Here is a 12,655-nt window from a genome sequence, read left to right as displayed (position 1 = left end):
GGAGTGAGGAGGCGTTGATGGATTGGGTGGAGGAGGGGAAGGGGTTTTTCGATCGGGATCGGGATGCTGAAGGAGAGGAGGGAGGAGGAGCAGGGGGAGGGGTGAGGCAGCCTAAGGGTAGGGAGGGAGCTTGGGTTGATGTTCTGGGGAGGATAGGCACTTAAATCAGCATGGCATGGGTGTGATATCTGATATCGGTGTTGAAGTGTCGTGGAGATTGTCGAGGTGCAGGCTGGGTGGAGGCCGGGTGGTGGGCATTGGTTCCTTCAGGTAGGATAGATAGATGTATATATATTTATCTATCCTGGTCTTGATCAGCAACTCAGCATTCGAGGCTGCACAACTACTTACAGACACTTCGTTTGGAGTCAAAGTGATGCCTCAAATATCATACCATGCAGAAAGGAGAAAAGAATGCAACGTGCAGCTCATCAACGTAAGGATTGAACACATACATACACAAGCTACCATGCCACTTCCCTTTATACACAGCACAACAATTCACTCCTCATCCGTCTCCGTATCCGTATCACTGACCTCCTCCACCTCCCCATCCGTATCACTCTCCTCCTCATCCTCATCCTCTTCTTCTTCTTCTTCTTCTTCTTCCTCCTCCTCATCAGCCTTCACCGCCTTCTTCTTCTTCCTCTTGCCCGCCGCGCCACCACCCTTCATCGCCTGCATCTGGCCCGCCAACGTATCCTCATCCGGCTCGCTGATCTCGTCCTCGCTCTCCACCACCGCCGCCTTACTCATATCCTGCACGTCCAAGATGACATCCACCGTGGAATCCAGCCCGACGTAGCTGTCGCAGATGAGATGCATCTTGAATGCGAACTGCCCGACCTGAGGGGGCGCCTGGAATTGGCATTTGAAGGTCTGCATGTTGAAGGTGGGTGTATTGTCCGCAGCGTTGAAGATGGGTTTGTCAAATTCGGTGAAGGTGAAAGGGGGCACGCCGATGCGGCCTGCGCGGGCGTCGGTGAGGAAGACGCGCCAGCGGGGCGAGTGGTTGCGGGCGAAGTAGGGGGCGTGTGCGAGAGGGGGTTGGATCGAGTTTTCTTTGTTGTTGAAACCAGCTGTTGGTTCGTCGATGATTGGCTTCTTTCTTCTGCTTTTGGCGGATTTGCGGCCCAGAAGGGCGTCTAGGTCGCCCTCTTCTGGGTCGATGTCTTCGAGGTCGGCTTCATTTACTTCAGGCACATGCTGTATACCTGGCGGGATGATGCGGCCCTTGACGACTAACTGAACCAGAGCGGAAGGCGTGATGACTTTGTCGCCAATCACTTTGAAGAAAGCTTTTGCAACCACAAAGTTGGGCATTTGCCGAGCCACTTGCATCGCACTGGCATATTGCGAATCTGACATGTCAGCGACAAGTCTTCGTCGTGATGATTGAGGAAGTGACATGAACTTCTGCAGAGACATGTGCGATTTGGCGTCTGCGCCTTCGATAGCCTGTACCGTTTTCGGAGTGAAATGCGGTAGTTGGAGGAGGGGGGAAGCGTCGGGCAGAAGTGCTTGGATAATGTGCTGCGATGCGTGGTACGATGCGAGGAGTGGCGCGACGACGCTGAAGGCGAGGGCAATGGATGTAAATGAATCATTGAGGAGAAACGCGATTGGCGCAACAGCGTATTTTTCACTTTCGAGAGTATCATCGCCCAGGTCGACCCGCGCAAGGTATGCCCATAGTAAGGCTAGGACTTTCCGGCGCAAAGGGTCTTCGATCTCTTTGAGCCGCGAGAGGTCTTGCTCTGAAAGGCCGGCTTCTGGTGCAAAAATGCTTTTCTCAACCTTGCTCAGGCCGGCGTCACTCCTAGAACCCTTCAGCAATTGCTGGAATTCTTCTCCTGTGCTTGTGGCCGCTACGACACCACCAATCGTGATCTCTTCCTTGTACTCTTTGAAAATCTTGCCTGCACTGGCAATGATGACTCCGTCCTTGGTCAAAGCCTGGGTTCCATACCACCATTTGCCTACAACGTACGGCAATGCCACCCCTAGGATGAGGGCATAAAACAGAAGGACATATTTGCCATTGCCCTCAGAAATCATCAATTTTGGCAAGGCAATACCAATGCTGAAGCTTTGCTTCCCATCTGGATGTCCATACTGGATCCAGTTATTTCGCACTTCTTCATCCAGAAGTGCACTGTATGCTTTGGACATTTCCACCCATCGGTCATTAAGAGTCTCCACCGTTTCATTCTTCGAGGCATCCGGTCGTACTTTGTCAGGATGGTATTTCAATGATGATAATCTCTTATGTTTCTTGATAGCCTGTTCGCTGGTACTCTAGTAAGACCATTAGCATTGTCGCACACCCACCCTCGTCACCACACATACTCTTGAGAGCCCCAGTATTTCATATGGATCCCAGATCTTCGGCATGATCCTCTTTGTCACAATGATCTTGTACACCATCCATGCCATGATCAAGTATCCCAGTATCACCGCAATCGTTCTCTTCGTCTTGAATTCCTTCCTTTTCTGCGCCCGTCTTTGCGCTTGGATGAGGTCGTCATGCTTGGGCTTGAAATCGGATTGTATTCGCGGCGCAGTGTTCTCGATATCCTCGTTCTTCTTCAGGATGTTGTAGGTGAGCGGAAGAGTGACCAGACCAGTCAGGGTGAGAACGAAGAAAGGGAAGAACTGGCCGTTGTCATCGTAGTTGTAGTCGGTGCCGGACATTTTGAAGGTCGCCGTCCGGAGACGGCCTAGAATACGGTCATAATCAAAGTCTGTATCAGGCACCTGGGCTCTGAGGCGATCTGTACAATTTTGAATAACTTGCAAGGTCAAAGGTGTCTTCAGCCGAAAACAGCTAAGCGTTGTTCTAATTTTGTCTTAGCTCTATATATCTTGGCACGTGCTAACAGAACGTGAGACTCATCTTGGGGAGTAGATCTCCCATCAAACTTCATTTTGGACCTCAAATTTCAAAAGCCTGGTGTCCCTATCAGAGCTAGCTTAGAGAGTCTTACTAGCCAACGATCGAGTGTCGTATCCCGAGAGCGCGATTCTCCAGCACCTATCCTTTGCTGGTGCTTCAGCTTTTGTTTTCGCCAGCATCGTCCTGGTCTCGATGTCTGTTTGAAAATGATGTTACTGTCAAAGTCATTTGGTTGTTCTGTTTCAGCCCAGAGTCTCCCCAGGCTACCGCTTCATGCACTATCAGTTCTACAAATGCAGTCACTTCTCTTCTTCTCTGCTCCTTGCTTCTTGCTGTACCCTGAACACGTACATCTGGTCGTCCTTGCTGTAAAGAGTTGACCGCAAACTTGAATCCTGTTTGTACCTTTGTTGCGTGAATTCATTACGTAATGCATCTACTGTTTGTGCTGGCTCATTGACTCCGCTTTCTAAGTATTGAAAGTAACAGCACGGGTCCACCACATCGCAAGCCTTATCTCCTATTATAGCGTTCATCTCACATACGCATACGCATGTACTGGTCGCTCGGCTGATCACGGGTAGAGGAAAAGACATTTCCGAGAAGCTGGAAAAATGCCCTTATCAAGATGAATACTGCTGACAGCACATTCTTTGTGCCAGTCAGAACGGAACTTCGTCCACGACCCTATCATCTCACAGTATCCTCTTGGGCGTTATCATGCTCTCTTAGCATGGGATTTTGATTGCTTCAATCCAGTGCTATTGGCGATTCTTTGCTACGGTTGCGTTTTTACCTGTGCCCAGGAAATACATCAGGTATTCTATTTACAAGTCTCCTTGCTCTTGATAGCTTACTGTGTGTCCAAAATCATGCAAGTGTAAGAGCATTACAAATGCGCTCTTCCATAATTGGGCTCGAAGGCTCATCTACTTTCCTATCCTTTCAGTCTGCAGCTACTTTGGACAAATCAAAGAGAATAAAAGAAAAGGTCTTGCCCACCTGGTTGCAACTGGAAATTATTGGAATGCTCAAGCTCAATGCACGGCTACTATGGCAACATCTATACATAAGGTGCCTTATCTTCTTTCCATCGCGGAGGCCGCCATGCTCCCTAGTTAAGCAGTCAGAAAGACCTTGATACAAGTGCTTCTTGTTCCATTATGGCCACAGATGGAGCAGATCAATCCAAAGCCGAAAAGGACCTCAGCCAGACGTTCGTGAGGCCGAATATTTCCCAGGCTATACCTACCGACAATGCTCCACCTTCACCCACTTCTCTGCCACAGTCTCTGCAGAGTCCTCCATCGGCTCCTATCCCAAGCCCTGTGACTTCAGACAGATCTCCTTCTCTGAGGCTACAAACAGAGCTCCGAAAAATCATCTACGGTATGCTCTTGATGGTGGATCCGCACCCCTCTCCAATCGAGCATGATAAAGAGTTTTGTGTTTTGCCCAACACCGCTATACTCTATATCAACAAGCAGGTACGAGAGGAAGCAATGGAGACCATCAGAAACCAAAATACCTGGGTCATGGTAGAGGTGAACAGCCGCGATGGTGATCTGCACACTCTGCCCTACCGGGAACTTCTTAGCAACCAAGCTCTAATACCTCGCGCTTGGATGGGTGATTTACGACTATTCGTGCGGGGGGGAGTATAGTGATCGTAATCGGTATGGCTTATGGAGGTCGTGACATACTGCCTATTCAACGCCATTACACGTCAGTGCAATTTCTCCTCATGTACAACCGTCAAGGTCTTACCTATCTCTGTCTGAGGTTGTGGCAATGCGCTGCCATAAACAAGGACCTGACAGTGATCTTGAATATGCCTCATACTTCACGTGATGCTCTCATTATACGGAGCATAATTTCTGGACTTTCCAACATAAGAGGTCTTCGACGTGCTGCTTGTATCGGGTTCCCAGATGTACAGCAGGCACAGCAGTTGCAGCGACGAATGATGACAAACCATCGAACATGGAAGGATGTATTCGAGCACCTCAGATGATTGAGAGATCACGCAGAAGCAGCAGTAGCCAACAGCATGCGCGAAGAAGCTATTCACCGACCTCCGAATTTATTGTGCAGAGTGCTCGAGACTCGCTTGTGGCGGATCCAAGATTTCGGAATGCCTGCATTCGCATAGACACCGGGTTTTGCTACAAAAAGTGTGCCACGATCTTAGTCTTCACGTCGGGATGTTCAGATGAGCATTTCATCGGCCTCTCGGAACAACTCATTGAAGAAGCTGTGCAGGCAGCGAACAGAGCACTGCTCGGCTTTCCCGGTATGTACAACGACTATCGTGTGCGAGCTTATGAGCTCCGTGGTAAAGCGTTCAAAGTGCGAGCCGCATACCGAAGTCATCACGAAGCTCACTCCATCAAAGTTCATTCTGATCTTCACGTTGCTGCTCTAGATTACTATTCGCTTTGATTCATGTAGACCGGACCGCAAATCCAGGGGTACTTCAAATGGACAATCAGCTACAGCGCATCGAATACCACCTTGCTCGATCTCAGCAAGTCATCAGAGACCTAGCCAAGACTGAGCTGTTCATTGATGGCCATGGAGCGAGGCACGTGTTTGACCGGCGCCTACTTAGATTCTGGAGGTTGACTGCAAGACAGTTGATGGGTGTGCTTCCAAACTTGAGGTGGTTCCCTCCTCCCTCGGTTACTGTGGGCCTGCTCTGAGACCACTGGTCAGCTAAATGATGCATGGAGGTTGGGTTTGGCCCCAAAGTACACAACGTGGTGTGGTCCTTGAAATAAATGTACAGTGATAGGGAGTACATCCGGCACACACACGACTTGACAGGCTCTCTTACACACTCTGCTTCTAAGGAAGTGACATCTGGCAGAAATACACAATGGATTCGGAGAGGACTTTGTGGTTCTGTGTCTTTTGATCTCAAGTATCCCTAGCTAACCAATATGAGTTATCGCTCTATTAATCTCATTTACACCTTTCACTCTGGATGTCTGGATTAGAACTTATTTGCTTGCGTCCTCTGATTGAATCGCCCACTACGCTCCAGAGGCGTAATGCTCGAGCTACAGATGAACAGCTATCCCATCCGCGCGTAGACAGAGGGAGAGAATGCCTCAATTGGCGCCGTCGATCATGAAATTTGGAATTGCAACAGCTTCTGTTGTAATAGGTCAAACAGATTTTTTCCTAAGATAGAAGAAATCTGTAGGATGTGAGGAATATTCCCTCTCTCTCCGTAACCTTCCAAATATCGTGTCAAGCACTCTAAGGCAGCATGCTAGTGTGTGATAAGCATTACAATTTAGTTAAGCCAAGCGGGGAAGTCCTACATAATAGCTGCATGGGATACTAACCACCACTACAACACTCAAGAGGTCAAACAGAACAAGAGTATACACCTGACAATGCTCTCTATCACTTCTCTTGCGATGTATCATTTCATTCTGGTTGTCAATCTGTAACGTTCTTGAATTTCACTCTCCTGATTACTAAAGCTTCCAACATCTAAGAGAAATTGATAGGTCACCATTACCAGCAACGTTCAGGGAAACAGCACGAAAGACTCTTCTCTTTCCGTTTCCAACCGTCAACTTGTCTTATACGCACTCAATCTGCTACCCATCCGAACAGTGGCGGAAATGGCATCCGTCCCTCGGGCTTCACTGGCTGACCTCGATATTCCGCCGTACCTTTACAAGCCATTAGCTGAAGAGGACGCTGTCGAAGGCAAATTTGAGATAAATCTTGTCAACATTCTCCCTGGCCCAAAAGGTGCGCCACTGATATGCGAAATAACTACCGCCCAGCTCCTGAATACCTTTGACCTCATCGTGGGCAAGCCAGACTACGAAGCACTGTCATATGTGTGGGGTACCGGTGGTCTCTCGCACGAAATTCTGGTTCGCGGAGAAACAACCACCAAGATCTGTATCACAGAACTGTGTACTCAGCGTTACAGAGGCTTCGTTTTGAGGACCGGAACCGTTGCATGTGGATCGATCAGATTTGTATCAATCTTGCAGACCCTCTAGAGCGTGGTCAGCAGGTGAGCTTGATGGGGGTTATTTATTGGTATGCACAGCGCGTGATCATCGATCTTGGCGAGGCAGCAGAGCAAAGTGATGAAGCATTTGATTATGCTGCTACGCTACATGATGCCGCCAGTCTTGAAAGCTACTATTACACGAAGGAGAGTCAGCTGTTCTAGAAGACATACCCATTGACGTTATTGAGCCTACCTTGGGCATCCTCCGACGTTCGTGGTTTAGGCGGCTATGGGTGATTCAAGAGGTATTCCTCGCTTCAGAAACCATTGTGTATTGTGGAACTAGGACAGTTACGTGGAGTCAGCTCTTCATACTTGTTATTTCTTGCTTTAATAACCTTGTGCTGTATGGAATATATACCTTCCCACCTAACGAATAGAAGGTCATGTATTCCGTAAGAGCTATGCTTTATAGTCTGGCGGTGATGAGAAGAAAACAGGATGACGTCCAGATGTACCGACTGGCTGTAGTAGTCAGCACTTATCGCGCTGCGGAAGCAACCGATCCAAGAGACAAGATATACGGCTTCTTTAGCTTATGTAGAGATGACGTTTGCGAAAAGATAGGGGTGGATTACTCCAGCGATGTCCGCTCTGTTTACCAGAAGTTCGCAAGGACTGCCTTGGAAGCAGGCGATATTTATCTACTAAATCATGCCGGAATGGCTCAAGCATCATCACTTAACTTACCGTCGTGGGTCCCAGACTGGAGCATAGCTAAGCCCTCTCTTCCTCGTCTCGGATATCGCGCTGGTGGGCCAGCCCGGGATATGGGACAATCTATCTTGACGTCGGCTAACTTAAGCACAGTTCAGGTTAATGGAGCCCTGTTAACTAAGGTTAAAGTGCTTAGTAATGCTCTTCCAGAACCTAACACAATTCAAGATTTCACCGATTTTACGGGTAAATGCCAGGAGATTATCAAAAGTTTGGACATGTATTCTACTAGAGAGGATGTCTTCGAAGCTTATTGTCGAACCCTTATTACAGACTATTGGGAAGCCCTCGGGCGGAAATCAAGGGAGAAACCTGAACGCTTTGGAGAGATATACACGACTATCTTTCGGGAACCTGGAGGAAGCTTGAGCGAAATACAAGAAACATACCTCCGTAATATAATGCCCGGAAAACGTTTCTGTATCACGGAGAATGGGTACATGGGAATGTTTCCAGAGGACATTTGCGAAGGCGATTGGATATGTATCGTGCGTGGAGCCACAAAACCGCTCGTCCTTCGTGAACAGGAAGAAACATATTACCTCATCGATGAATGCTACGTGCATGGTCTCATGAATGGGGAGGCACTCGAGTTGGATTACTTCAAAGAAGAGTGGCTGACGTTGATTTGCTGTTACGGGCTGGCGTGGAGGATGACCAGATTTCGCCATCCGGATGGAGAGGCCTTCAGAATTGCTTTTCAGGCCATGCTAAACTCTTCCTGTACTTTCACCAACTATTACGAAGCGTCATGTTCAATGTTCTGGTCGATCGCGGCAAGTTGTGGTTTTTTTTCTTCTTCTTGGTGTATGCAGCAGATCGCTGGTAATCGATGGCAGATTGAAATTGTTCCCAGAGGTAAACCTTGTACTGCTCATAACGCAACAGGAATATGTCACTAGCTGTGCAGACTTTGGATCCAACGTTATAGTACAAATTTTATACGGCCGTGGGGATCGGAGGCGCATGCTCCTTGCATCAAGCAACCAGATGAAGAATGAATGAATGAATACTGTTACACGATGATCAAATTCGCAATCCCAATCCCCTGCGCCTCCATCGTATATCTCCTCTTCACCCCGATCCCGACAGCCCTCCTCAACGCCTCATACGTCCTCTCCCCACCCCCCACCATAACCATCGGTAATGGATTCCGCCTCACCAGCCCGCCGCTGGTCATCTGCTGCTCCTCCAGCAGCGGCCGTATCAGCCATTCCTCCTCCGGCATGTTTTCTTCGGGTGGTGGTTCGTAGGAGACGACCACGACGAGCTGTAGTGATGTCGGGCTAGGCGCGAATGCGGGAACGTTTGCGAGCTTGGTGCTGAAGGCGCAGTTGCCTCGTTTGACCAGGAGGATCTGATGCGTCTTGACGATGGAGAGGGGGATTCTGTGGTCGCAGAGCTGGTCGGTGGCGTAGATGGTCGTCCAGTCGAGCGGTCGTCTGGGGAGGTTGGAGGTAGTCGGAGAGGGCGCTTCATTCCAGTCAGGAATCGGTGCCGCGCCTAAGCCTGTTGCTGTGATTGCTGGGATGTAAAACCGGGAACTATCGGGGCCAAGGTCGGCTTGAGATGAGTGGGAAAATACACTTGGTCGATCGTCGTGGATCAAAGCGGTGAGCTGGGCCATGAGCGAGCTGAGAGCAGATTTGACCGATACAGGCATCGGTATCTGGGGCAAGACGTCGTTCAAGTCTGCTGCTTCCGTCCCGTTGGTTTCGTCGCTCGGAATGTCTAGATCAACGACCAAGTCGAGCATCCCTACATCCCGAAGACGTGTAAAGTTTGGGTCTGTTGGATTCAGCACCCCAGATGTCGTGTCGCGGGGTAGAAATACCTTCTCGTCTTTACCCAAAGCTAAATTATTGACAAGATTGATCCTGTAGGCTTCCCCAGAAGCTCCATTCACGAGGATAGGCACATCTTGCACCATTCCGAGACGAAGACCTCCGATGTGATTGATCAGGATACCTTCCTTGACTCGCTGGAGTGGCGCAACAGGCGTGCCCATGTTCGGCAGAGCCGGGAAGGATATATCGAAGCTTGGCCGAGACATCAAAGGAGCACTGGTGGCATTGTGAGAGACAAGTTCTGGTGGCAATGTCCATGGAAAGTAGGTGTAGTTGGAAGGGGACCGGACATCTTGAAGCGAAATGCTAGGGTGGTCAACTGCATATTCGCCAATGAATGAATCAGTAGACCCACGACTGGGCATGAGATGTAGACGGGCTAGGACCGCTGCGTGGAAGACATCATTGCGCGCAGCCGTGACTGAAGCGCTGAAGGGTAAGGATGGCGGTGCTCGAGGGCACACTGCAAAGCCACCTTGCTGCTTCAAGACGTCGCCTTCCGAGGTCGACCTCAATCGTCTTCGAGCCCCAACGTTCGGGGGAATAATCAACGGATGACCTTCAGTATTGAAGACAAATGGGCCATCCAGTTGGTTGAGTGGGTGACTTTCGTCAAAAAGTAGAAAGAGATATTTTGCTGTTTCGCTGAGAAAGAAACTTTCCATCCGATCGCTCAGCTCGCCAGTCCTGACATCCTGGATACCAGCCCAGCCGCAACGAGTCCAGCACCTTCTTTTGATATCGCGCAAGGTCATCTCGGCTACATGCAGGTACCACGGATCACGTGTGGCCTGATAGAGGTAATAATTGGACTCGATAAATTCTGGACGGCCTCCCCACCAACCAAGCCCTCCCTCGATGGAACCAGTACCCAGGTTCCACCTTTCTGGAAGAGCTGAAAACCTTGTCCACAATGCCGTGGTAAGAAGCTGTATTTCGATTGCTTCATCAACCTCTCCAGCCAGAGTGAGGAGACCAGGGTAAAAAGAGCTTAGACTGTCAATCCAGTAAGCTCTTGTCGCTCCTGTATGGAGATCGCCTTGAATATAGTGTGGATGATGATAGGTCTTTCCGCGGTAAAGATGTCTCTTCAAGGCAGAATGGGCTTCAGACCATACCCGAAGGAAGCCTGCTGGTGACGCCTCTTCAGCAGCCAGGGCCGGGAACAGCTCCCGAGGGTCCTTCACATGCTTTGGCACTCTATACTCGGGATGGACGTTATTGGAAAGAAGAATATACGACTTGAAAGCATATTCAAAAAAGCTGTCAATGCCCGCACCTATACCTGAATATGATCCCACCCAATTGCCATTTTCGGCATCGATGCCTGTTCCAATCAAACCAATGGCACTTCTTCTGTTCCAGATCGCCCAAAATGCTCTTTTCGCAAGCTCCTCGAAACGATCATCAGCCGTGAGTCGGCTCAGTACCGTCATCTCCAGCACAAGGCTCCCTGCACCAGCACTGCATGTCTCCGTAATCTCGGGCGTACCCTTCTGGCCAGCATCACATTGTCCTACTCCCGGGTCGAAGTTGAGAGGCGACTTCTCGTAGAAGGGCACGCCATCACGAAGATTTACTCGTGGATAAGGGATGCCGGTCGATGTGTAGAAGGCAGGTATCAGTCGATTACCGAGATCGTAGGCTAGACGAAGGAGCTGGCCGTCGTATATCATTCCATTGGGCCATTTAATGCCAGACTCATGACTTTCTGCAGAACTCTTGTCCCATTTCCTGGCAAATATAGCGCCTCCCCTTGGCGGGTTGTACCCTCGAATTGGTAAGTCGCCAACAGCGAACAAGTGAGCACTCAACAGTCCTCCTAATCCACGAATAACAGTCTCAAATACCTGGACTTTGCTGTCCAGGTTGAAGCCTCTTTCCCGCAGACCTTGGCCCGCAGGCCCATCCGTGCCATCACCGTACTGAATGACCAGCTCTTTTACACTGTTCTGAAAAGCCTCGAGGTGTCTGTTTGTTCTACCAGATGACGGTTCTGATGCAAGAATGGCCAAGGTCGACAGGCTATCCACGAGGGTGAGTGAGTAGTTTCCAAGGACATCATTGACTTCTATATGCGCCGGGTTGGCCCGGTCGCGTGTAAGAGGCGTGCAAGACACAGGTCGAAGCTCATCCTCGGGGAAAGCATATTTCATGTAGCTGTTGTATCCATGGTAGAATAAATCTTCTGCTTCAGTTCTGTCGGTGGCACATAAGTCAAACGGTGAAACCTGCTCGTAGGCGCAAATCACTTACTTGAGATCTGTTTTCTCTCTCTGCGTCATGCATTGTGCAACATCAAGGCAGGTTGCCAGGATCAGAATCCAAAGCCAGGCAAACACCCAGCTTGGATGGTGATGGGCACATTGTGGTATGGCCCGCCTTCGCATGCGCTTTCGGTCTTCCCCCGCCCATTTCAGCACCATTACCAGTTTTGGAGTACATAGAAGGACACTGATGCGATCGGATAGTAGGAATATCGAAGCGAGGTCAGGGTCGTCATTACTAAAAGAGGACAAGCCCCACGAAAGAGGGCCTCCACAAACTCTTTATGAGTGTTATGCGTACGTTTCGCAGTTGCTGTGTGCGTAGTAGAGCTCTATAGTTATAGCAAATACGCGTTAACACGGGCAACGTTAATGAGGAAGTAGATCAAGGGCATTTGCGTACGATAACTCTGCTTGCGATGACAAGTAAATGCTGCGCGCAGCTGATCCGCTTGATCTACGCTCTTTATATAGTGGTTATAATCATTAATAGCTCTTGATATGAAGAGATTCTTAAAGAGGGTAAGCCCTTGAATACAGGGTCAAGGATACATCGATTTTCAGAGGAGATTTTAAGGCATTTGCGCGTTTGTTGAATTCGATCTTCTGTGCAGTATCGATCTTCTGTGTGGTGGAGGCTATGAGTAGTCGTAAGAGCATAAATAGCCTTATTATCTTGTCAAATAAAGGCTAGAGTGTTGTTATCAATGACTGTGCTATCGTAGAATCCTAGAGAAGCTCACTATTATTGTTAAGATAATGCTGAAGTTGTACAGACACGCCTGCGGCCTTTTTTCGTGTAGTTCTTATATAGTAAATACCCATCGCCAGGAGGCACTGAGCTACTGGTACATTCAGAAATAGATTATCTAGATAGATGCAG

The 12,655-nt window shown here is 49.2% G+C and overlaps 6 protein-coding genes across 6 annotated transcripts in view; 4 read left to right on the top strand and 2 right to left on the bottom strand.

Annotated features, from left to right (window-relative positions):
• Nucleotides 1-105, top strand: part of EPUS_05433 (uncharacterized protein) — a gene marked incomplete at both ends in the record, with an annotated part of 2,063 nt that extends 1,958 nt beyond the window's left edge. The window contains one exon of the mRNA XM_007806303.1: nt 81-105. Coding sequence (XP_007804494.1) covers nt 81-105 — 25 coding nt within the window. The remainder of the gene's footprint in view (nt 1-80) is intronic.
• A 396-nt stretch (nt 106-501) lies between these two features.
• On the bottom strand, nt 502-2,694 carry EPUS_05432 (uncharacterized protein; the record flags this gene model as incomplete). The annotated part of the gene is made up of 2 exons (XM_007806302.1): nt 502-2,298; nt 2,350-2,694. 2 exons carry the CDS (start codon nt 2,692-2,694, stop codon nt 502-504), a joined length of 2,142 nt encoding a protein of 713 aa, XP_007804493.1.
• A 1,365-nt stretch (nt 2,695-4,059) lies between these two features.
• Nucleotides 4,060-4,560, top strand: EPUS_05431 (uncharacterized protein; the record flags this gene model as incomplete). The annotated part of the gene is made up of 1 exon (XM_007806301.1): nt 4,060-4,560. One exon carries the CDS (start codon nt 4,060-4,062, stop codon nt 4,558-4,560), a length of 501 nt encoding a protein of 166 aa, XP_007804492.1.
• Nucleotides 4,561-4,879: 319 nt separating this feature from the next.
• Nucleotides 4,880-5,338, top strand: EPUS_05430 (uncharacterized protein; the record flags this gene model as incomplete). The annotated part of the gene is made up of 1 exon (XM_007806300.1): nt 4,880-5,338. The coding sequence occupies one exon, from the start codon at nt 4,880-4,882 to the stop codon at nt 5,336-5,338; it is 459 nt and encodes a 152-aa protein (XP_007804491.1).
• A 1,196-nt stretch (nt 5,339-6,534) lies between these two features.
• On the top strand, nt 6,535-7,103 carry EPUS_05429 (uncharacterized protein; the record flags this gene model as incomplete). The annotated part of the gene is made up of 2 exons (XM_007806299.1): nt 6,535-6,795; nt 6,855-7,103. The coding sequence occupies 2 exons, from the start codon at nt 6,535-6,537 to the stop codon at nt 7,101-7,103; spliced, it is 510 nt and encodes a 169-aa protein (XP_007804490.1).
• A 1,570-nt stretch (nt 7,104-8,673) lies between these two features.
• Nucleotides 8,674-11,931, bottom strand: EPUS_05428 (uncharacterized protein; the record flags this gene model as incomplete). The annotated part of the gene is made up of 2 exons (XM_007806298.1): nt 8,674-11,704; nt 11,762-11,931. The coding sequence occupies 2 exons, from the start codon at nt 11,929-11,931 to the stop codon at nt 8,674-8,676; spliced, it is 3,201 nt and encodes a 1,066-aa protein (XP_007804489.1).
• Between the last annotated feature and the right edge of the window lie 724 nt (nt 11,932-12,655).

The sequence above is a fragment of the Endocarpon pusillum genome (genome assembly GCF_000464535.1).
Source record: "Endocarpon pusillum Z07020 unplaced genomic scaffold scaffold5276, whole genome shotgun sequence".
NCBI lineage: Eukaryota > Fungi > Ascomycota > Eurotiomycetes > Verrucariales > Verrucariaceae > Endocarpon > Endocarpon pusillum.
Note: the sequence above shows the minus strand (reverse complement) of the source record. Positions and strands in the feature narration are given on the sequence as shown.